This window comes from Vitis riparia, chromosome 6 (genome assembly GCF_004353265.1).
Source record: "Vitis riparia cultivar Riparia Gloire de Montpellier isolate 1030 chromosome 6, EGFV_Vit.rip_1.0, whole genome shotgun sequence".
NCBI classification, from domain to species: Eukaryota; Viridiplantae; Streptophyta; class Magnoliopsida; order Vitales; family Vitaceae; genus Vitis; species Vitis riparia.
In genome coordinates, this window is record NC_048436.1 from 21,385,180 (window position 1) to 21,407,644 (window position 22,465).

Consider the following 22,465-nt stretch of genomic DNA (forward strand, 5'->3'; position numbering starts at 1 on the left):
TTTGTCCCACATCGATAACGAAGCGAAATACATCACCAAAAAGTACCCGCGGCTTTGGAGAATGCGTCTTTCCAACAAAACGCGTCTCCGGAGGTCCCAACCAATGACTGCCGCGGAACTCAAAATCAACTATAGAGTGAAAAAATCGAACGCCCTAAAACCAATTTCAATTCCGTGTTACCCCGACCCCTCCCCGTTGGCTTCTCCAACTCCTTCCCTCTTTGTTCATTCACCGGCACAATTCGAACTTCAATCTGTGTCTCCGTTTTCGAATCAAAGATGGAAACTTTGAAGCTTCTCGATTTGAAATTACGTTTGGAATTCTAACAGCAATGCACGAATTCAGGGTTTTCTGTTGATGATCTCAAGCCGAGTTTCTGAACAAATTGATGGATTTTTTGCGAGTTTCTGTCACTGAAGCGAGTCTTTGAAGCCTCAGGAGTCGGTTGGTTGGTGAAATTCAAACAACTGTTTGGGAATTTATTGTTTTGAGTTGACATGCATTGCTTATGGTTCTGAAGAAATTGATTGTTTTTTTTTTTCGTGGTTTTTGTGCTTGGAAATTGATATACGAAGCTTCAGGCATAGTTCAGAGTCGGTGGTTTTAGTTTGATCCGAGTGGCTCGGTTCTGGGAGAGATTGATCGAATATTTCTTGCGGTTTCCGTGGGCAGAATCTGCGCCGAAGCTCGTGAAATTGAATGGAGGCTGGTATTCGAAGGGCAATTCGCGGCTGATCGATTTGTATTGTTTGCATTAGCTTGTGTTTTTGAAGAAATTGGCAGAGTTTTGGTTGTTCGGGAGTGCTTGAAGTGATTTTTCTGGGTCTTCTCTACTTGGAGTGAAGATCTGGCTTGAAAAAAAAGTGTGATGGACTACGGGCTTTCTGATAGCAGTGGTGAGTTTATCAAAGTTGCTGCTTTTAAGGCCTTTTGTGGTTTTCTAGGGTTTTCAAGAGCTTGATTTGCTGAATTAGGGTGAGGTTTTGACGAAATTAGTTTGAATCATTGGGTTTGATAGGTCTTTAACTTGAGATTTTGAAAGAGGCTTGTGACTTGGCCTTTGCAACAAGGAGAAGAAATTAGGGTTTTGGCTATTGATCATTTCCTAGCTATTTGGTAGAGGTCTAGGGTATTTTTGGAGCGCATTTATTGGTTATCTACTTGATTATGATTTACAGCCAATATTTGATTTTGTTGCATTTTGTCAGCTTGGGCAACTTTGCACAACTTGTCCAAACGTCCATTGTTTTTCATAAGGTATAGTTCCATCTCTTGCAACTGGGCTATTAAAAAAATTGAAACCATCGGCGTAAGTAAGGGTACGACTTTGATTCTAGTAATAATCAACATCCTTCCTAGAACCCGAAAAGGTCACCTGCACTGAGAAATGTGCAACTCTCTCCTTTTTTGTATGATTTCAATGGAAATCTAAACAAGCCATTGGTTGGTTTTTTTGGGGGGAAGGAATTGGGAAGGAAAGGAAGTGGATTATCTGAAGATTTCTTGTTCAGCATTAGATACAGGAAAACAAAGTTTTATCGCAGCAATAGGAGGATGTTGCTTGTCAATGTTTAAGGGTCTATTTGGGACTTTTGAGAACAGTTTTCAAAAATGGTTCTAAGATATTTTTTAGAACAAAAGTTTCCTTGGGAACTTGGAATGTTTTCAACCAATTTTCTATATTTCTAAATATTTTTTAAAAATAAATTTATATGTAGTATGTTATTTCAATTATTCTTCATATTTGTTCCACTATTTTTTTAAAATAGTCATAAATAACTTAAATATGTTATCATGAAACACTTTGTTTTCTGTTTTCTGGTTATCATACATGTTTTTTTTTGTTATAAAAAACAGAATTTCTTTTTGAAATCAGTGAACAAACTGGCCCGAAGTTTTTGTTTTGAATCTCTATTTGGTTCTATGCAAAATGGTTCTAGAACAATTTTTCTTAGAAGTATTTGATAGAAAAAATCAGTGTGCCCTTTTGTTAGGCACTGTTAATATATATGATCTTTGCCTATAAAAATACAAAGAGAGGAAAATTTTCTACTCAATAAATAGGGACAACGGATTGAGTCCACATTTTCTCCCTTCTACTTTGATGTACTCTAAACTAGGCCTACCAAAGTTGGAAATCTGCAGCATGTGTATGGAGTATTTTGTCCAGGCAAGAGGATGGTGGTATACCACTAGCTGAAGGGAATCTAGTGAACAACCATCTAACAAGGAACAAGATATAAATTTGGAATTATGTCTTTGGAAGGGTAGCCATAGAGCTTAAGAGCTAATAATTTTTTTGCTAGAAGCATTAATATATGAGACAAATTTAGAAATATTTTTGTGGTGTTGAACACAATAAAAATGTGGCATTTAAACTCTTTTCAAAATGGCCTTTCGTGAAACTCCCTGAAGAGAACCATCACTTCATTCTTAATGAAATCCCAATACTGCTGTGAAAATGCCATGATCCATCAGGCCCAGGCACCTTGTCCTTGCTCAAACCAGAAAGAGCTAAGTGAACTTGATGAAATGCTCATTGCAAATGATGCCATAGACTCAAGTTTGGAAACCTCTAAAGGTGGGGTGTGATGTTCTAGTTAGACATCGAGAAGGCTTGTGACCATGTTATTTGGAGTTTCTTCTGGCCAGTCTTAGAGAAGAAAAACATTGGCTAAAGATGGATTGGATGAATAAAGTATTGAATCTTCATTGGAGCGGTATATGTTTCTACTTTTTGATCAAAAATTATATATCTTGAAAGAGTTGCTCGCTTTTCTTTGCATTTGCGATTGAATATAATGAATGTGTTTTTTTTGTTAAGAGAAAAAAGAAGTATTGCATATTCATTGCATTGTTTTCTGTGATATTGAATGAGATCCCTTCTGGTTTTTTCTCAAGTTCTAGGGGCTTGTGGTTGGGGGATACCCTTTTCCCCTATTTGTTTGTGTTTGTGAAGGAAGAAGCTCTTATCTTGTTTTTCTAAAAGGGCAGGGTGAGTGGTTTTATTTTGAACTTTAAAGTGGGAAGGAGGGGTAGTGAGGTGTGGGGGGGTTCCCAACTCTTATCTACTGATGGTAGAGGCATGTCTTGAGTAGATGATGTATTCAAGTTAGACCTTTATTTGGTTTGAGGCGGCTTTAGGATAGAACATTAATTTTGAGAGGAATGAATTATTTATTGTGGGAGGGTTGCCCGATGTGGAGGAGCTGGCTGCTATGTTGGGACATGGGTTAGACAAGCTCCCCACTACCTTACATTGGTCTTCCATTGGGAGTTTTTGGGTCTTTAGTGGGGAAAAAACGGAGAAAAGCATGGAGGGCCGCTCCCTTATGTTTGTTGTGGACGCTTTGGAAGGAAAGGAATGGAAGGGCTTTTAATGATGTTAAGCAGTCCGACCAAGCAACCAAATCCGTTTTTTTATATACTTTTGTGAATTGGGCTAGGGTGTATATAGAAGATCACTCAACATCTATGTATGGAGGACCACTCAACATCTATCTATGGAGGGGTCTTTTTGTTCCTTTCCTTTTTCGCCTTTATTGAGCATTTTTGTATACTTTATGCGTATTGTGCTACGCTTCCTCTTAGGCACTTTTAGTATATGTTTTCTCTTTTGCCTATTAAAAAAAAAAGGAAAAAAAAAAAGTTTTAATCAAAGCCTTTTATTCTTTGTTGGAGTGGGAGGGAGGAAGGGTTTTTCAGTGAAGGTATTTGGAACTTGGATGTCCTAGAAAATGGGGTTCTTTGCTTGAGAAGCAGTATGGAGGAGGATTTTGACTTCAGATAAGCTATAAAAAGAGGATGGACTACAGTGAATCGTTGCTATCTTTGCAAGAGTGTAGAAGAATCAATTGACGACATCCACTTATGTTGGAATAAAGCAAGAATTTTTTAGCATCTGCTATTAATTTTTTTTAGAGTAAAATAAATGCTTCCCACCTTGGTTAAAGGGACTTTATTTAGTTGGCAAGGGGCCTTAATGGGAAAAAATCAAAGCAAGCATGGTCTTGTTCATTGTGCTTATTTTGAACCATATGGAAATAGAACTATAGAATGTTTAAAAATGTGTGGAGCATTCAGACCATGCATTTAAATTCTTTTTTTGTGCATTTTTTCTTCCGTCTAGAAATTTCTTTGATTGGTCTTTTTTATTCTTGCTAGACTTTATTCGTTAGTTGAGCTTTAGTTGATGGGTGGGAGGTATATTACTGTCTTTTTCTTTCCTTATTTTGGTTGTTTGACAACCGTGGTGTGCTGCCTGAATCTGTTGGTTGCCCATTCTTTTTTTAGCTGCTTTTAATATATTTTTTGTTTGCATATAAAAAAGAAGCATGTATCTTCTTTTTTCATCAAGTATCATGTCTGGTTCTTAGAAGAGCAATGGAAGGAGGGAAAAAAAAAGTATTAGTTTAAAGTAGGTATTGGATTTTAATGGGCCTGACTTGCAAACGAGCACTCTTTGCCACAATGAATGAGAATATAGTTTTGTTGACCCCTTACTAGATTTGGAGAGGCTTCCTCTGTTTGCCAATAGCAAAATGTATGTCAGTTCTACTTGTGGATGAGAATATATGAGCTGAATCATTGATAAGGGAGATTATTATACTCTAATGTTATTTATATAGGTCACGGATCTGTAATATCTTCTCAATGAAATTGTAGTTTGGTGGTGGCACTGATTAGTTCCATGCCCTTGTTATGTATTGTTATAACTTTGTATGTTTTATTTATTTCTTTTTCTTTTTTCTTTCTTTCTTGTGACAAAATCTTTATCATGTGGAAGTAGACTGGGTTGCAATTCACATGAATCTATTCAATGATATGGTTTGATCTGTTTACATTTAGAGTTGTTAATTCATTTGCATTTAAACTTGTTGACTTTCTACTGGAGTTGCCAGTAATGTGATCTGAAGCAATCGATTTTTTTCCCCTTTTTTAAACTATCTTATATTGGTAAGTTGGTATGTGCAACAAACGCCTACATATCATGTTTTTATTGTGTGTTGTACATCCATCGGTGCTTCCTTATCTTTTTCTACACAATACTCTAGCCAAGAATGCTGCTAACTGTTGCATGTGAGATGCTTCAGTGGGTATCTTTGATAGATTGGTCTTTGCACTGGTTTAATAAGATAAACAGACCATTTGTGCATGCTCATGCACCTGTAAAATGGTTCTCCCCCTCTTCCCCCACCCTCCTCTATTGTAGATTCAATTTTTTTGCCATCTTATTGGAGCATGCACACAATATCACTCATCTTTAAATAACTGCAGGAACAGATGATGACCTTCCTCCTTCACATCAGAATAGATTTTCAAGAGGGGGTCGTGCCTCTGGGAATGGAAGATCTGGAGTTTTAGGTTCTGCTCCTTTCCCAAGGATGCACGGTGATATGGAGGCCCAGATCCACCATATTGAGCAAGAAGCCTACAGTTCAGTCCTGCGTGCTTTTAAAGCTCAATCTGACGCAATTACTTGGGTAATCTTTTACCTCTCTTTTTCATATTCATTTGAAGTAAATTTTTATCAACCATGTTTATGAGGTTTAAATGCCTTTCTGGTAATTTGTCTTCCAGGAGAAGGAAAGTTTAATTACAGAACTTAGAAAAGAGTTGAGAGTATCAGATGAGGAACACAGGGAACTTCTATCGAGAGTTAATGCTGATGACATCATCAGGAGTATAAGGTCTAATAATGTTCCATGTTTTTGTTTTTTTTTTTTCTCTTTCTCCTTTCCCTTACCCTATGCCCCCAATCCACCCCCCAAAATCATTCATTTGTTACTTCGGGCCCCTTGAGACCTAGCTCAAGTGGGAAGAGGAGGGGGGGGGGGGGGGGGGGTGGGGGGAGTTACTAGGTTTGAGTCTTACTGGGGACCAAAAAATAAAATAAAATAAAAAATTTTAACCTGTCAAAAGAAAAAAAAATCAGTTGATATGTGGGGTTTTTTGGTCATTCTTGTTTTCTAATGCAAAAGATGTTTCAATTCTGGTATTAGAGAGTGGAGAAAGGGAGGCGGTCTCCAACATGGCATGGCTGCTCAGCCTGTACATGAATCCATACCTAGCCCCACTGTTTCAGCATCCCGCAAGAAACAGAAGACATCACAGTCGATAGCTTCCTTATCCTTGGGTGCTCCATCTCCGGCATTGCATCCAACTATGCAGCCATCTTCATCAGCCCTAAAACATGCTCCTACACCAAGATCCAAGAGCAAGAAGACAAAACCAGTGAGTTAAACAATTTTGGACTGCAGGTGTTCTTGAAAGATAAAAATTTAATTGTTTATTTTTGTTATTTGCTGTTTTTGGTTAATGGAGGGAAACAAAGAGAAAAAGAGGGAGGGGACAGGGAGACAAGAGGAGAGAGGAAAATGCAGGGGATGCTTTACTTCAAACCCCAAATTTTCTTCTGGAAATGCTCTCTTCTCCAAGGTTCAAATCCTCAATTTCTTTGGCAAATCCTCCAAATTCTTGGCATCCAATCACTGGTATTTGCGCCAGGTTTCAAATCAAACCAGAAAAATAAACTAATTGTACATGCAAGAAAGAAGAGAAAAGGATCTGGTTCCCAATTATTAACAAAATTCATACTTGAATCAATGTGTGTTATTCATTGAATCTGTAAATCCTACCAGAGCCATTGAAGTTGGTTGTTTTGGAATGTGGCAGCGGGAATGGTAATGGTGGTAGATTGGGGTTTTGGAATGGTTTTGGATGAGGAAGCTTTTATGGTTGGAGAAAAAGGAAGGAACAATTAGGATTAGGGCTTTCTGGGTTGGTCATGGTTTGTGGGTTTGCTGTGTTGATTGGAGAGTGGATATTTTTTTTTTTTGGATAGGTAGTTGTTTTTTCTTTTTTCTTTTTTTGTCCCCATTGGGACTTTAACCTCCCATAAACCCACCTCTACCACTTGAGCCAGGCCTCAGGGGCTAGAGATTTTGGGAGTGAATATTTTTGGGTAGTTTTAGGGTTTTCTCAATTTCTGTTTTCCATTGGAGGGTCAAAGAGAATGCTTAAAAATTAGGTTTGAGGGTTTTTCTGCTATGCTGTTTTGTTGTGTTTGGGGTTGATGAAACAGGAAGTGCAAACAGGGCTGAGAGGTCTAAGGTTTATTCTCCAATTATGAACATTGTAAGAAGAAAACAAAACTACAAATCAAAATTTGTTACATTATTTCATCTTATAACAAGTAGATGATTCTTTTTTTGGATAAAAAAAAAGGGTGAGACAATCCCCATCACATCCTTAATGAAGTCCATGCAGTACCCTTCTGCAGGTCTTACTGGAAGGCCCCAACTCGCTAATCGTGGTTCTTCAGGTGCCTTTGTGGGAAATGAAGCTGCTGAAGGTACAACCTATGATCCATTAATTGGAAAGAAGGTATGGACAAGGTGGCCTGAAGACAACCACTTCTATGAGGCTGTGATTACTGACTACAATCCTGTTGAGGTATATTTTACTTTTTGACTACATAATGTGCCAGTACATATGAGGGAAGTAACCTCGCTATTTTGAAAAATTTCCAGGGACGGCATGCTCTGGTTTATGATATTAATACAACAAATGAAACGTGGGAATGGGTCAATCTAAAAGAGGTAATTTTGATGTTGCCTTCCTATATATGCTCAATGATTGTCTTAAAAAAAATACCACAATTTTTTTGTTTAAATTTTTATTAACTCATACAGCTATGAAAAATATCTGGAAGTTCTGAAATACCAGTACTGGCACTCTTTGTTTTGTGGTTTATGTATACTTATTATTGTTTATACACCTTGCTTTTGTACCGTATGTGGATGCTAATGTCATGTTCATGCAGTGGCTTGTTATGTTCATGCTAATGTTACACACCTTAGTTGACAGATGGAAGCACATTTACATGTGTCCTTTAGTATATGTGCCACATGGGATGTTTTTGGTTATCAATTAATCCTAGAAAGTTGCATCTGGAAATTCATGAATACTGCACTTAGACAGGTCCTTGATCCTTGGTCACCTAAATAACGAGGAAAACGGTTTGTGGTTTCTAACAATTTAAGACAGAGAGGTCCTTTTTGTACTTATAGCATTAAAGAACCACTTGGAAGAATTATCCATGAGAAGCCTAAGCAAAACCCAGCATAACCCTAGTAGAGGTGGAAAAGGGATGTGAAAAGCATCAATGCTGGTCCACTACATCTTCCTTGCATATACTGCTCCTTTATTTGAAGGATCCATTGGAAAATTTATTGTGAACCTCTGCTTGAGCTAAAAGGGCCACCTCACAGGAGGCATGGATTTAGATTCCATTTTTTAATTTAGAAGGCCAACATCTCTTCTTCCCCTGTTTCCTTACTTGCAGATGACCAAAGGACTCTCAGACATTCATTGTGATTTCTCCTTGAGATCATGGTACCTCCGTCATGAACAGGAGGGGAAGTTGAGGTTGAGTCCATCAAGTCATGATTGAATTCATAATTTGAAGTCCTTTAGAAGGAGTCTCTCTTTTTTATAGATAGGCAAATGGTCAATATTATAAACCTTCTATAGGGCATCTATATGCAAAGGGGCCTCCCAGATCCTTGTAGCTTTGCTTAGTTCTCTGCACCCTGTTAACCTTACAAAATCTTAATTCTAACCAGAAAAAATCTAATATAATTCATCCTTCCACGTCATTGAACAGGCCAGAAAATGATTGTACTCTGAATCTATGATATCTGCATCTGTACGGTCAATCCTTCACTTTTGTATGAGCTAGATTTTTTGCAACTTGTCTATACACTTGATATCTAGAGTTTCAACCATCTTTCTAGAATTGTTTATTTTTAAGAGGGGATTACAATTTTGATTATCGCAGTATCACTTCTGTCCTGAATATGTTTTGCCACTCTCATTTACTACACTACGCAACTCTTTATGAACACGAGAAAATCTTCCTTGATGCTATTTGATAAAGGATTGCTGGGTTTGGTGGTGGGAGGGGGCAAAGAAGTGTTGGGGTTTCAGGGCTACTCCTTGTATGGTATCTCTAAACACTTCCAACTAGACTTGTGGCATGTAGCGGTTAACCCTGTCAAACTATCTTCAGATTGTGTGATTTTTATTATCAATTATGAAACATATATGCTACGTCAATATTGAAGTTTTGGGGTAGGTATAAAATGGGGGAATTCAAAGCTGTTATGGGAGGAAGAAGTCGGTTTGTGGTGGAGTCCAAATCGTTTGAGATTTTGGTTGAGGATTTGGGTGGAAAGCTGAAAGGATGTATTTGGGAGAGAAGTAGAGGCATTGCCTCTTGGATTAGATTTGGGGAGGCTAGTCTTCGTTGCTTATTGGAAGGTGTTGAAGCCTGTTGCAGAGAGGTTGATGATCAAAGATGGGTTATTGAATGGATGGAGGAAAACAAAAAGTTTAGAATGGAGCGACAGTTAAATAAGGCAGGGAGGTTCATCCTATGCTCTGTTCGAGATTTAGAAGCTAAAAGATGTAGCATTATTTTTCCTGAAGGGAAGGGACTGGCCAGTGGCTGGAACTCTTTGGCCGTGAGGTTGAGAGGTCTTGGAGTGGTCCCGTCAGAAGGTTTAAAGTTTACCAATGTGCCAGAGGTTCCGTTGAAGTCGAAGGGAGTTTCGAAGGTTCAGTGGAAGGAAAAGAGGGTAGAGACGATGTCCTTTGCAGATGCTGTTAAGTCGACCCCGAAAAGGGTAGGTGAGTCAGTGTGGTTAGAGGTAGGGGAAAAAAAGGTGTGTGGAAGATTAGATCAGTTGAGACATTGTCTGGTAGGGAGGTGGGGTATTATCTCAGTTCCTTTACCTGAGTTAGAATACGTAAGGAGCTGGACTCGGCAGAATTGGGAGGTTAAGGGGAAGATGAAGATTGCTGTGTTAGGCAGGGGTATCCTGATGTTTGATTTTGAGTTGTCTCACGAGGCTGAGCGTGTTCTGGCTAGAGGCAAAAGAAGCATTAAGGAAAATTGTCTTATCTTGGACAGATGGAACCTAGAGGTGGGGTGTTCCTACAAGTACTCCAATGCTGTAGAGGCATGGGTAAGGGTGGTCGGGCTCCCACTCAATTTCTGGAGTCTTGAGGTGTTTAAAAGAATCAGAGATGGGTGCGGAGGATTTATTGCAGTGGATGAAGATATCAGATCCTTGTCTGAGTTGCAGTGGGCTCGGATTCTTGTGAAGCGCGTGGAATGGGAGGTGCCTAACTCTGCTCATATAGTTTTGGGGTCGGGATGCTTTTCTCTCCAACTGTGGTGGGAATCTCCACCTTGGTTCACGCAGGTGGTGCCGACGGAAAGCTCCTCCGGGAAAGACGGGCTAAGGGTAGGAGAAGAAGTTGATGGGTCTCATTGTGTGGCTTGTTGCGGGAGTCAAAGGGAGAAGGTGGAGTATTTGAGGATGCAATCGAAGGTACAAGACGTGGCGCTTGCTGGAGGTAAACCACCCATCCTTTCTGTTGAGGTCTCTGCAAAAGAGACTAATGAGAGGGGATGGGTTGGTGGTTCAACCGACCTAGTGGGAGGGGGTAGGGAGTCCTTTTCCAACAGTATGGACGTCCTTGGTTGTGGGCCGGAAGGCCTTTGTAGTGGGCCTAGGTGTGGACCTTTAGCTTTAATTTTCGAGGAGGCCCAGGGCCGTTGTCATGTGAGCCGGGTGGATTTGAGCCGGGATCCAAGGCCTATTCACTTAAATGGTCCTTTAAGTTGCAGCGATGGGGTGTTGGGTGAGGGCTGTGGGCCTGTTCTAGCTGACGCAAAGGGAGAAGGGGCCTTTTATGGGGACGAGGCTCCAATCTCTCTTCCTAGGGCTCGAGTTAAGCAGTCGCCCTCCAAAGTTAGAGGCGTAAGCGGAGGCGCAAGCGGAGAAGTCGACCCCCTTGTCGGGTTGTCGAGGGAGGCGTTGTTGCTGATGACCTCTCAGATGATGGATAAGGGGCGCTTGATTGACGAAGCGCTCTGCGAAGAGGCATCTAGGTATGTCGATCCTTGTTCTTTTCCTTTGGGGGGCCGGGAACTCTCTTCTTCTACTCCTCCTTCTGATTTCGGACAGGTTGTGTTGAATGAGGGGTTCTTCGGTGGTTTGGCTTCCGTGGTTAACGAAGAGGAGTAGACCCCGCTGAGAATCATCCTGGCTGATGGTAGCAATGGGAAGCTGGTCTCTAAGGGGGAGAAGTCAATGGTTGGAGAAGGCGCGGGGGGGAGTTTGAGGGGTTGCTTCAGGATTTGGAGGGGAAAGGATGCCGTTAGGACGATAGCTGCCTGGCGAGGTTTAGTAAATTTTTGGGCTTTTCTACGGAAGGTTTTGAAGGTGAAATCCTGAATATGCTCCTAAGGACCAAGAGAAGAAGAGAGCAAAATTTGGAGAAGGGTTCATCAGGGTCCACTAAGTTTGACCGGGAATTGAAAAAATTAGAGTGGTCTATTAATTATAATGGGGCGAGAAAGGAGAATTCTCTGGTCAGAGAAGGTGGGGTTAAATTCTCAACCATTAGATGAAGCTAAAGATTCTTTCCTGGAATGTCAGAGGGGCTAATGACAGAAATAAAAGGAAGGTGATTAAGGCCCTAATCAGGTCGCAAAAAGTGGATATGGTGTGTTTGTAGGAGACTAAAATTCAAGACATGTCCCAGGGGGTTATTCACAGTCTTGGTGAGAGAAGATTCTTAGGTTGGGGAGCTGTGAATGCAACGGGGATAGCTGGAGGGGTGGTGGTCTTCTGGGATAAGAGAGTTTTGGAGTTAGTAGGTCTGGAAATGGGACTCTTCTCAATTTTGTGTCGTTTTAAGAACTGCGAGGATGGGTTCATGTGGTTCTTTACGAGGGTCTACAGACCTACTTTGAAAAGTTATAGAGAACCCCTTTGGGAAGAGTTAGGTGCCATTCCAGGGTTGTGGTCTCATCCTTGGTGCATCGGTGGGGACTTCAATGTGATTAGATTTCGCAGTGAACGTAGTAGAGAAGGAAGATTGTCTGGTTCCATGAGAAGGTTTTTGAAGGTGATAGATGAGTTGGCTTTAAGGGATTTGCCTCTTTAGGGGGGGCCTTATACATGGAGTGGAGGGCTGAATGGTCAATCCAGGTCAAGACTGGATTGTTTTTTGATTTCGGAGGATTGGGAAAATCATTTTAGTGGGGTGTCTCAGTGCACTCTCCCAAGGCCCGTGTCTGATCACTTCCCAATTCTGTTAGATGGGGGTGTGGTGAGGAGAGGTCCAATTCCATTTCGTTTTGAGAATATGTGGTTGAAGGAGGAGGGCTTTAAGGAGCTTCTTAAGGGCTGGTGGCTAGGTTTCAATTACAGTGGGTCTTATAGTTTTGTCATCTCAGAAAAACTAAAGGCTTTAAAAATTAAGTTGAAGAATTGGAACAAGGAAGTTTTTGGTAAAGTGGGGGTGAACTTGAGGATGGCCTTGGACAAAGTGTCCTTTTGGGATGATCAAGAGCGGCAGAGAGCTTTAAACGAGCAGGAGTTAGAGGCTAGAAAGGAGGCCAGGGAGGACTTTAAGAAGTGGGCGCTTATGAAGGAAATCTCGTGGAGGCAGAAATCAAGAGAAACATGGTTGAAGGAAGGCGATAAGAACACGGGATTCTTTCATAAGATGGCAAATTCTAACAGTAGGAGGAATTGTTTGAAAAAGATTAAAGTTAATGGTAACTGGCTTTCAAAAGATCAAGAAGTTCAAAAGGGTGTGGTGAGGGCCTATCAGGATCTGTTATCGGATCCTGGTGGCTGGCACCCTAGTATGAACAATATGGAGTTTGATAGAATTGGGAGTGAGGAGGCTGCCAGGCTGGAGGAGATGTTTTCTGTGGAAAAGGTGTTTCTGGCCTTCTCAGAGTTGAATGGGGACAAGGTTCCTGGTCCGGATGGTTTTCCCATTGCTTTCTGGCAGTTTTGCTGGGATTTTGTCAAAGACGAGCTAATGGGTTTCTTCAAGGATTTTTTTGAAAGGGGGAAATTTGTTAGAAGTCTAAACTCCATGTTCCTGGTTTTAGTCCCTAAGAAAGGTGGGGTTGATGATTTACGCGATTATAGACCCATTAGTTTGGTGGGAGGCCTGTACAAGCTTCTCGCCAAGGTCCTAGCTAATAGGTTGAAGAAGGTAGTGAGTAAGATGGTGTCTCCTACCCAAAATGCCTTTATTGAAGAAAGACAAATCCTTGATGCTGCGTTAATTGCTAATAAGGCCATAGACACGCTGTTGAAAGGGGATGAAGCTGGTGTGTTATGCAAATTGGACCTAGAGAAGGCTTACGATCATATTAACTGGGATTTCCTGTTGACGGTGCTGCAAAAAATGGGTTTTGGGGAGAAATGGGCTAGTTGGATCAGGTGGTGCATCTCCACTGCTTCTTTTTCAGTTTTGATTAACGGATCGCTTGCGGGTTTTTTCCAGAGCACTTGAGGGTTAAGGCAAGGGGACCCCATTTCCCCTTACTTGTTTGTTTTAGGGATGGAGGCCTTAAGCTGCCTCATTAACAGAGCAGTTAGGGGGGGTTTCCTGACCAGCTGCAGGTTAAGGGGTAGGGGTGGCAGTGGGATACAAGTGTCTCACCTGTTGTTCGCTGATGACACGATGATTTTTTGTGAGGATTCCCAAGAGCAAATGGCTATTCTAAGTTGGCTATTAATGTGGTTTGAAGTCATTTCTGGTCTGAGCATCAATTTGAACAAGAGTGAAATTCTGCCAGTGGGAAGAGTAGAGAACGTTGAGGTTTTGGCTTCTGAACTGGGATGCAAAGTGGGTTCTCTCCCCTCCACTTATTTGGGGCTCCCTCTAGGTGCTCCTCATAAGTTGGTGGTTGTGTAGGATGGCGTGGAAGAAAGGATGTGGAAGAGACTTGCTTTGTGGAAGAGGCAGTTCATTTCCAAGGGGGGGAGAATCACTCTCATTCGGAGCACTATGGTTAGCATGCCGATCTATCTTATGTCCTTGCTGCGTATGCCTAGAGTTGTTAGATTGAGGCTTGAGAAAATCCAAAGGGATTTCCTTTGGGGTGGGGGTGCATTGGAGAAGAGGCCCCATCTTGTAAAGTGGGATGTGGTTTGTTCTCATAAAAAGAAGGGCGGTTTGGGGATTAGAAAATTTTCTATTCTCAATAGGGCCCTGTTGTGCAAATGGAGTTGGCGCTTTGCGGTTGAAAGGGAGTCCTTTTGGGGAGAAGGTTCTAACCCAAGATCAACTCAAAAGGAGGGGCTGGATTTTAGCAAACAGGTACTTCTTGTGTTGTGATGAAGAGGAGACAATAAATAACATCCTTATTCATTGCCCCAAGGCGAGGATATTGTGAAATCTTGTGTTTTCGTTGTTTGGTGTTAATTGGGTCCTTCCGCTTATGGTTAGAGACACTCTCCTTGGTTGGTCCGCTTCCTTTGTGGACAAGAAGCATGAAAAGACTTGGCGGGCAACTCCTCTCTGTTTATTTTGGACGGTTTGGAAAGAAAGAAATATGATAGTTTTTTATAATGAGGCTTTGTCGATCCAAAGATTGAAAAACTCCTTCGTTTGTAATCTTTTCTCTTGGACTAAGTCTTGTTTAGATGGAGAACCCCGTTCCTTAATTAACTTTGTTGATTGGTTGGGTTCTAGTTGAGGGCTGGTGAGTGTTTGTTTTTTTGCGTTTTTTGTCTTGTGGTTTCTCGTGTATACTCCCTATATGCTTCGGGTTGCCTTCTTGCTCCCTTTTTCTAATAAAATTTCTGTGATTTATCTATCAAAAAAAAAATATATGCTACGTCAATGTTTCACATGTTTATGCTGAAAGATTTTTTAGAGTGAAGCATAATATATTATAACATATTCCTTTGTAAACATTAGATGTTTTACTTTTTATTTTCTTATTTTGTTTTTTAAATATTTATTGACTTGTTAAATGTTTATAATTAATTTTGTGTCATCGGTATGATGTAGCACCTAGCTCTTAATGAGTTCTTTGTGGTGGATGAACACAAAGGGGCTCTAGTTGTATAGTGTTTTCAAAGGTTTGTATGAACGGTACTAATTTTTGTCGTAAATCTTGCGTCAGTATTGTTATGATATATGGGTCCGAATACCCTGCTAACATTGCCATTTGCAACATGATGGCTGAATGCAAAGAGAGTTGGTTGCTTAATGTTGAAAGCTATGTGGAGTCAAGTCTCTGGAAGTTTCTAATGAAACAAAAAAACAAAAAAAAACAAAAAAAGAAACAAAATGATTAGTATGATAAATCACATGATTGGATTTCTTCAATGTTTTGAAACATTCACCAGTTTAATCCTAAAAGTATATGCAGATGGACCTTGGGAGGGACCTCAGCTTTGTCCTTATTGTGTCATTGTGAGTGTTGAGGTGCCATATTGTCATAAAGACCTCAGCAAAATGATACCAAGTGCTTGTTGTATGTTGAACAAGTGGCCATTAATCCTTTCTTTTGACTTTATGCATTTGCAACTAAGTTTTTGCTTTCCTTTCCAAATGGGTTTGGCTGGAGCTGAGCTAACACCCAGAGAGTTCTTTGATCTCATTCTAGGCTAATTCTTTGGTAATAATGCTGTGGAGATTCATTCTGTTTTTCTTGTAGTCCTCAAAGGGTGTGGGGATAGGAGAGGGTTGTGTGAGGTAGCTATTTTCAATTGTAAAACTTTTCTCAGACCATTTGTGATGCCAGAGACAATGATTCATGGAGCTGGAGACCAAATGGTTTGGTTTAAAGCTTGTGTTAAGAGGTCAATTTTATCCTAGTCATAGTCTAGAGGTACCAATCACTTGGTGCTACTCTAATTTCCCTGATAATATGGTCTCTCTCTTCCATGCATGCATATTATAGCCCTTCATGTATCGTGCATTAATTTAATCCATTTTTATTGTATTCTCATCTGAATTAGATGAATTCCATGTGACTGATTTTTGTCTGTTAATTGTAGATATCCCCTGAAGATATTAGGTGGGAAGGTGATGAGTCTGGAATGTCTCGTAGAGGTAGCCGTCCTGGACCAGGCCGTGGGATGAAAAAGTCCATGGCACGTGGAGGTGCTGTTACTGGTGCTGGAAGGGGTAGAGGAACTCCCAAGGGTCAATCCAAGAAAGTTTTTCCTCCATCCCAGAATGGCCTTGAGAAGAAGGATGATAGTTCCCTGGAAATATATAACACCGACTCTCTAATTAAGGAGGTATGAGAACTTAAAGAGATTACTCAACTGCAAGTAGCATGACATCTTTCCTGATTGTGCTGAATTTGAATAGGTGGAGAGAGTTGTCACCACAGCTAATCCTGATTCTGTGCAAATTCTGGAAGTCAAGAAAATGCTGAAGGTAAGAAACCAAGCATCATTTAGTTGTTTTTCCTTTCATGCACTGTGCCATATCAATAACAAATGTAATTAATCCTCATAAATGCAGGAGCAAGAACAAGCCCTGGTTGATATAATTGCAAAGCTTGATGAAGCATCTGATGGCGAAAGCGGTAATAACTAATTACATACTAACATGTTAATAACACAACAAAGAACAAAGCTTCAGCACCTTCCCTTGTATCTTGCATCTTTTTTTTATTGCCTTTATAATTTTAAGATTTGACCGATACTGGCACTGTACAAATTTTGTCAATTAAGTTCTAATGTTCCTTTTTCAAATAAAGTTTTAGAGAATGAGCATTGAATGGTTGCCTTGAGTTTTATTTGAGTTCACTTTTGCAAATTTTGTCTTCTTGAATTGCCATGATTGTGCCCATCCATACAAACATCTTGTACCAAATCTCTCTTCTGATTTAATTTGTGTTCCAAATTGAAAATCATTGAGATGAATATATAGATTTTGGGTCTTTTGACTTCAAAAGCAGCTGCAAAAGGCCTTCTCTTAGCACATTATTAATGGTGGGTGCAATGCCATGTTTGTTTTATGTTTCCTTTTTCCTTGGCTCCCAACAGAGGAGGCAGGAGAACGGCAGGAAGATGAAGCTGGTGGCGAAGGTAGAGTAGCTAAAGGTTCGAACAGTGAAAAAATGGCTGGAGAAGAAGGGAGAGCTGCATCCGATGAGGGACATGACGTGCAATTGTAGCTTCCTTACATGTCAATAATTAAGTCCCAACTGTACCATTCCCCGCCCGAAACACAGCCAGACTGATGGATAACACCCCTAGGTAGTTAAGATTTAGAGTAGGTTGTATGATCCTATTCATTGTAACTGTAATTTAACTTTGGGAATTCTGGGATTGTATTTATGTAAAGGATTATTCCAAACAGTTGTAGCTTCTGATCATGTAAAGATTGTTCTCAATATGTTTGCCAGTCTTTCTAGTTTTTCCGTGGTTGCCTTTCTACTCGATGCATCATGTTCTAGGGTTTATATAATATGGCAGTAACCATTTGGTATCTGGTTAAAGCCGGTTACAATGTGACAGCTTTACATTTTACAGGTACTCGGGCAAAGGTGATGGAAGGAATGAACCGGTCCAGTTTGCTGCAAATGAAGGAACCAGAAGAATGAAAAGACAGCATCTACATACAAAGAATGGAGCAATGAGTAGTGAGCCGCGAGCTAACAGAAGTTCCTACAGTTTGGGGATGAATTCTGTGATCTTATCTGCCATCTGGGCATCATAAGCTGGCCCTTCCATTTGGAAGTGGCCTGCTCCTTCGATAAGGTGGGTCTCAACATGGCCTGCTGCAGAGCTCAGCTTGTTCCTCAGCTGCTTAACGCTGGTGAACCCATCCTGAGTCCCCATGACAAAGAGTTTAGGTTTCGGGAACTGCAGGATGGCTTTGTGGTGGCGGCCAAAGAGGATCGAGGCCATCAAGCCGAATGGGTACCCCAGACTCACATAGCCCACCACTTGTTCAATCTGATTTACCGCGGATCCTGCAATAGGTGCTCCTGTACCAAAGGAGAAGGGAAGAAGGTAAAATGCCATCATCTGAAAACTGATGTTTTTACAAAGACATGGCGTGGATGCTGTTAAATTCTACTTACTATTATATGGCAGTTGATGATTATCATCCAGTTCGCCAATAACTATCATATTTATGCCTTGAGAAAGATATCATATTTTCTCATTTTTCAAAGACAATGTATGGAAGGATATGATGAAGATCACAAAAGCAATCAAGAATATAAAAACATGCTTTATTTTGCTTCTCAAAAGTCCTTGATGCTCGAGGTCATGATAAAGATGGATCAAACATGTTACCCACTGCTTTATGACGGGTTTGAGAAAAATTCTCCATTGAATGGAGTCAACCCGATACACTAGAAGTAGCAATGGATGATCAGAGAAACAGGGAAAGCAAACAAACCAATTTGACAAGGAAGAAACAAAAGTAAAGATGTGTAGTAATCCAACTCAAATAATGAGGAAATTCACATATTATTATCCACAAAATTCATGCCATATTTTCCTCCGCTTCTCCACCTTCTAGCCAACCTTGGTAGATGGTAAGGATGCCTCTAATGGTGTCAACCAATGGTTTAAGAATGGAGGATCTTGCTCTTTCTACTAGAGTTGGAAGAGGTATTGTAGCAAAGAGTCTTCAAGCTCTTATTCTCAGTGTGCAATATCGCAGGCTCTTGTGGGGCAAGCTTTTAGATAGCTTGACACTCACAAAGACTTAAAAACTCACCTTAAGCTTCCAGTGGCCAGTTGGCAGTCACTCTCTTATTCAAAGAGAGAATTCCCCAGTTAAATCTTCAAATTCTAAAGGTTAAGATCTCCCTTTTCAAGTCTTAGGGAAGGGACAAAGGCGAGGTGTATGCCTCATGCTATTGAGCCAATACTTCTGAGCTTGACATTGGTTTGGCCTCTGTTTATTTTTTTCCTACTCTCAAGATGTCAGAGTCCTCATTTCCCTTCTTTTGTGCTTGGGGATTTGTCCTTGAGTGACCTATGGCCTATTTTGGGCTTCATATATTCGTCATATAATTGTTTTCCCTGGGATTAGTGGTTTTACTAACAAAGTCTATCAAAGCCTCCATTGAGATGTGCACAAGGGAGAGCTCTTCAATAAACTCTGGAGGATAATCTCTTCATAGCTTTTCTCTTTCTCAGGTTAACATGCCCATCTTCAAAAGTAAATTAAACCTATTGTGGGAGATCAATCAAGTTTAAATTCAGCTGCTTCGCTGGGAAATGCCATTAATACAGATTTTCCCAAGCATTTGCTTCATGTGAAATTGGAGCAGTCAATAATGTTCCACCTTTTCATCATTTCATAATGCAATTGGTATCAATTACTTGAGACATTCAAATAGCTCTACTGGAGGGTACTTAAGGACTTAAGTGACTTAACTAGATTAAGCAAGTTAATTGTACGAGTATAGAGATTAAGTGCCAAATCAACAATCCAAAATAATAACCCAACTTCTTCTAATTCCTAGAGGTCATGGCTTTGGTGGTTCTGAATTTGCATATGTATCAGAAACAGAATTAAGACAGTGTGTACAGAAACACTATCTAAACAGAAGGCTGCATAATCATTGACAATGTCCTCCAATGACCTCTTTTTCTTTTTTCAATATATACATAAAGAAAGAAAGGGCAAAATGGGCCATAACCCATGTAAACAGGAAGTTTAATCCAAATACACAAGGAAAACATATGTATATAATAAAAGACCCACACTCTGTTCACACATCCAGAAACATCACTTTAATCTCAGTAAAAGATGTTTCTAACCCATCACAGGTTCTAAGGTTCCTTTCCTTTCAAATATTTGAAACCACACAAATGGGTACAACCCTTCACTCCCTCTTCTTGATAAATTTCCCATGCCACCAAGGGGAGGCTCTTAAATGATTTCGGCAGCACCCAATTAATCTAGACATAGGCCATCAAGTGATGGATCAAAAGATGGTGCACAGAATACCAATTAACCATGTCCCAACCTCTAGATTAAGGTGGTCCATTCCTAGACAACAGCCCAAATAAAGACAGCTACCCAGAAAGGGCAGCTTTCTTCCACAACTCTTGAATGCTGGGAAAGCAGAACCATTGATACAAAGAGGTGGTAGGAGAAAGAAAATGACATTGTCTATGCTCTTAATTATCATGTTTGGATGATCTAACAGCAAGTACAACTCATGGAATGAATGATCATGTATGTGCCACTAAAAGCTGCAATTTGAACAGGTTGAAACCATCCACCCTGAACCAACCCCAAAAAAACCAAGCAGCTTAGGTCGACCAAAGATTATATTGAACTTGAGCTCAGGCTTTGTAAAATCTCAGCCAAACCTAAAATGTTAATGGTGCATAAATACAAAATGAAAAAAAAAAAAGGAGGAAGGAGTTGGTAAAGAAATAATAGCTATAAACATGATAATCAAAACCTAGTTTAAATTGATTTCAATTGTTTATAGTAAAAGAATTTAACATTACAACAGAATTTATTGCAAGTTCATGTTGTTTCTCTAACTTATTTCAGCTTCCATCCAATGCATTATTTTGTAACCATGCTTCAAGATATGCTTGACTAATATAGAAAAGTGAATTTTAGGCATAAAAAAAAAACACAGAACATAAGATGTAAAAAGAATTAATGCCTTACATGACCTGACCAACCCGAAAAAATGACCCTGCCCCCTGGGTTGAAAAGCTTCAACCTGAGGTGACATTTAATTGGTGGGTTGTCCTTCAACCTCATCCAACCTGCCTTAGTTGCAGCCATGGTACCACTTACAATGGTACTGTTTAATTTATCTCAAAATAAAATAATTAATTAATCTGAGTCTCGAGAATTTAATGTCCTAACCAGAATATCCATCTAATTTTCTAACTCAGATGGAACCCATAGCTGGAAACCTAAAAGAAAAAAACTTTCCATTTTGATGTCCAGATTGGTTTTATACCCACACCAATGCAAAATTAATTTTAGATCCCTGAGAGCTTTCTAAGACATCAAAGCTCAAACAGTGATGACAAATACAATATTTCTACCTTTATCATCATTTCCAAAATCAAATGGTAAATCAACCTAGATTTGATATGGTGAAATCATATATATGATTTCAATCTTAGAGCTGAACCAATTTGGTACCTTGACACAAAATATTCAACCAATTTCTAGTTCCAGATCATTTAATCAATAAATCAAACTAGGAATCCAGCTTCCCCACTAAATTCAAAGGTTTCTTCCAGCAATTCCAGCATTAATACTGACCAAAACAACACAAAAGAAAATCTACAACGGGGAAAAGAAAACTGACTGGGTGCAAAAAAAAAAAAGGTTCAAGACCCAATTTTTAGTTCTTTTAACCCCATCAACTAATAATCATGAAATCCCAACTTCCTAATGATCATCACAAGGCCCATCACTCACAGATAATGATGAAGGCACTTAAATCTGAACCCATTTCACCAAACTTCAAATCTCAGCGGAAGACAAAACCAGTATTGAAAAAAGGAAAAAAGGAAAAAAGAAAGAGTCAGAGACTAAACCTAATATAAATAGATATATATTGTGCAGATACTATATTTATCTTAGAATAAGTCAGAATACATGTGAAAATTCTATAACAAATTAACTAAACCCTACCCATACACAAAATTAATCAACCCCACATCCAAGAGTGCCATAACTTCTAAATACAGAGCACCCATTTCACAGATCTGCAGAGTCATCCATCAATAACAATCCAACAAGCAATCTAACCACTACCCACCAAGAAAATCAGATGATCCCAAAATTTCACATAAATAATGAAAAGAACACAGAATTTTTCATACCTGCAGAAGAACCCACCAACAAGATCCTATCAGAAGAAAGATTGTCACAGACCCATTTGCAGACAGCAACCACATCCTTGATTTCTGAAAACCCAGTAAGAGAAGGCCTTCCTGTGGATCTTCCGGCGCCTCTCATGTCAAAGGTCACAGCTCTGTAGCCTTTTTCTGCTAACCCAAGAGCAATCCCCTTCAAAAGGGCCTGACAACCACCCAAGACTGAGTAAGGATGCACCAGAACAACCACCAAGTTGTCCTTGATCTCCTCCCTTGGTTTGAAGACCCTTGTATGGAGCTTGATGCCATCACTGGTTTCAACTGTGGAGGACTCAACCAGACAAGCCATGTAGAGAGAAAGAGAGAAGTGTTGCCCTGTTGGATGGAATGATAAAGACTTGGGTCATCAAAGTTGTTGGCTGGTTTTTGTGGTAGATTGGAAACCTGGTTCTGCAGACAACATAATTTGGTTTAGAAAAGGGGATGATTCCCTTGCAAATTTGCAATTGCCTATGTGAAAATTTTGTTTGCCAAATACCATTTTTTTTTTCTCATTTCCAATATCTATATCATATTATATTATTTTTGCTAGAGCCAATTTTGTTCAAAATTAAGAATATTGTTTCAAAAATCAATGAATTAGATATAATCTTTCTAAAATTAAGAATATCTATCCTTATAATTATTTACTATGATATCCAAAATGTAACTAAAAACAAGTTCTTTACTCTATATACTTAATCTTAATTATGTAAATGTCTTTAATATCATGATATTCTTG

The 22,465-nt window shown here is 39.7% G+C and overlaps 2 protein-coding genes across 10 annotated transcripts; one reads left to right on the forward strand and one right to left on the reverse strand.

Annotated features, from left to right (window-relative positions):
- The first annotated feature begins 108 nt into the window (after positions 1-108).
- LOC117916735 (protein EMSY-LIKE 3) lies at positions 109-17,479 on the forward strand. Of its 9 annotated transcripts, none has more exons than XM_034832894.1 (11): positions 109-449; positions 577-897; positions 5,279-5,484; positions 5,582-5,691; positions 6,004-6,235; positions 7,271-7,456; positions 7,534-7,602; positions 15,898-16,143; positions 16,217-16,285; positions 16,373-16,436; positions 17,389-17,479. In XM_034832894.1, exons 2-11 carry the CDS (start codon positions 870-872, stop codon positions 17,457-17,459), a joined length of 1,281 nt encoding a protein of 426 aa, XP_034688785.1. In that variant the 5' UTR covers positions 109-449; positions 577-869; the 3' UTR covers positions 17,460-17,479. The 9 variants fall into 9 exon arrangements, with proteins under 9 accessions (XP_034688785.1, XP_034688778.1, XP_034688781.1 ...); XM_034832887.1 differs by lacking the exon at positions 17,389-17,479 and adding an exon at positions 16,900-17,251 and having other exon boundaries at positions 111-453; XM_034832890.1 differs by lacking the exon at positions 17,389-17,479 and adding an exon at positions 16,900-17,251 and having other exon boundaries at positions 111-453; positions 583-897.
- LOC117916736 lies at positions 17,240-22,184 on the reverse strand. Its single transcript, XM_034832895.1, has 2 exons — positions 21,691-22,184; positions 17,240-17,846 (listed from the first exon to the last, which is right to left on the reverse strand). The coding sequence occupies exons 1-2, from the start codon at positions 22,031-22,033 to the stop codon at positions 17,524-17,526; spliced, it is 666 nt and encodes a 221-aa protein (XP_034688786.1). The 5' UTR covers positions 22,034-22,184; the 3' UTR covers positions 17,240-17,523.
- Positions 22,185-22,465: the final 281 nt, after the last annotated feature.

What these genes read in the sequence shown, in the direction of transcription:
- LOC117916735 (XM_034832886.1), top strand. Translation starts at nt 870, where the DNA reads ATGGACTACGGGCTTTCTGATAGCAGTG. An exon ending in AATGGGTCAATCTAAAAGAG is followed by an intron (nt 7,603 to 15,897) that starts GTAATTTTGATG and finishes TGTTAATTGTAG; the next exon opens with ATATCCCCTGAAGATATTAG. An exon ending in CCGACTCTCTAATTAAGGAG is followed by an intron (nt 16,144 to 16,216) that starts GTATGAGAACTT and finishes GAATTTGAATAG; the next exon opens with GTGGAGAGAGTTGTCACCAC.
- LOC117916736 (XM_034832895.1), bottom strand. Translation starts at nt 22,033, where the DNA reads ATGGCTTGTCTGGTTGAGTCCTCCACAGTTGAAACCAGTGATGGCATC. An exon ending in GTTGGTGGGTTCTTCTGCAG is followed by an intron (nt 17,847 to 21,690) that starts GTATGAAAAATT and finishes CCTTTGGTACAG; the next exon opens with GAGCACCTATTGCAGGATCC.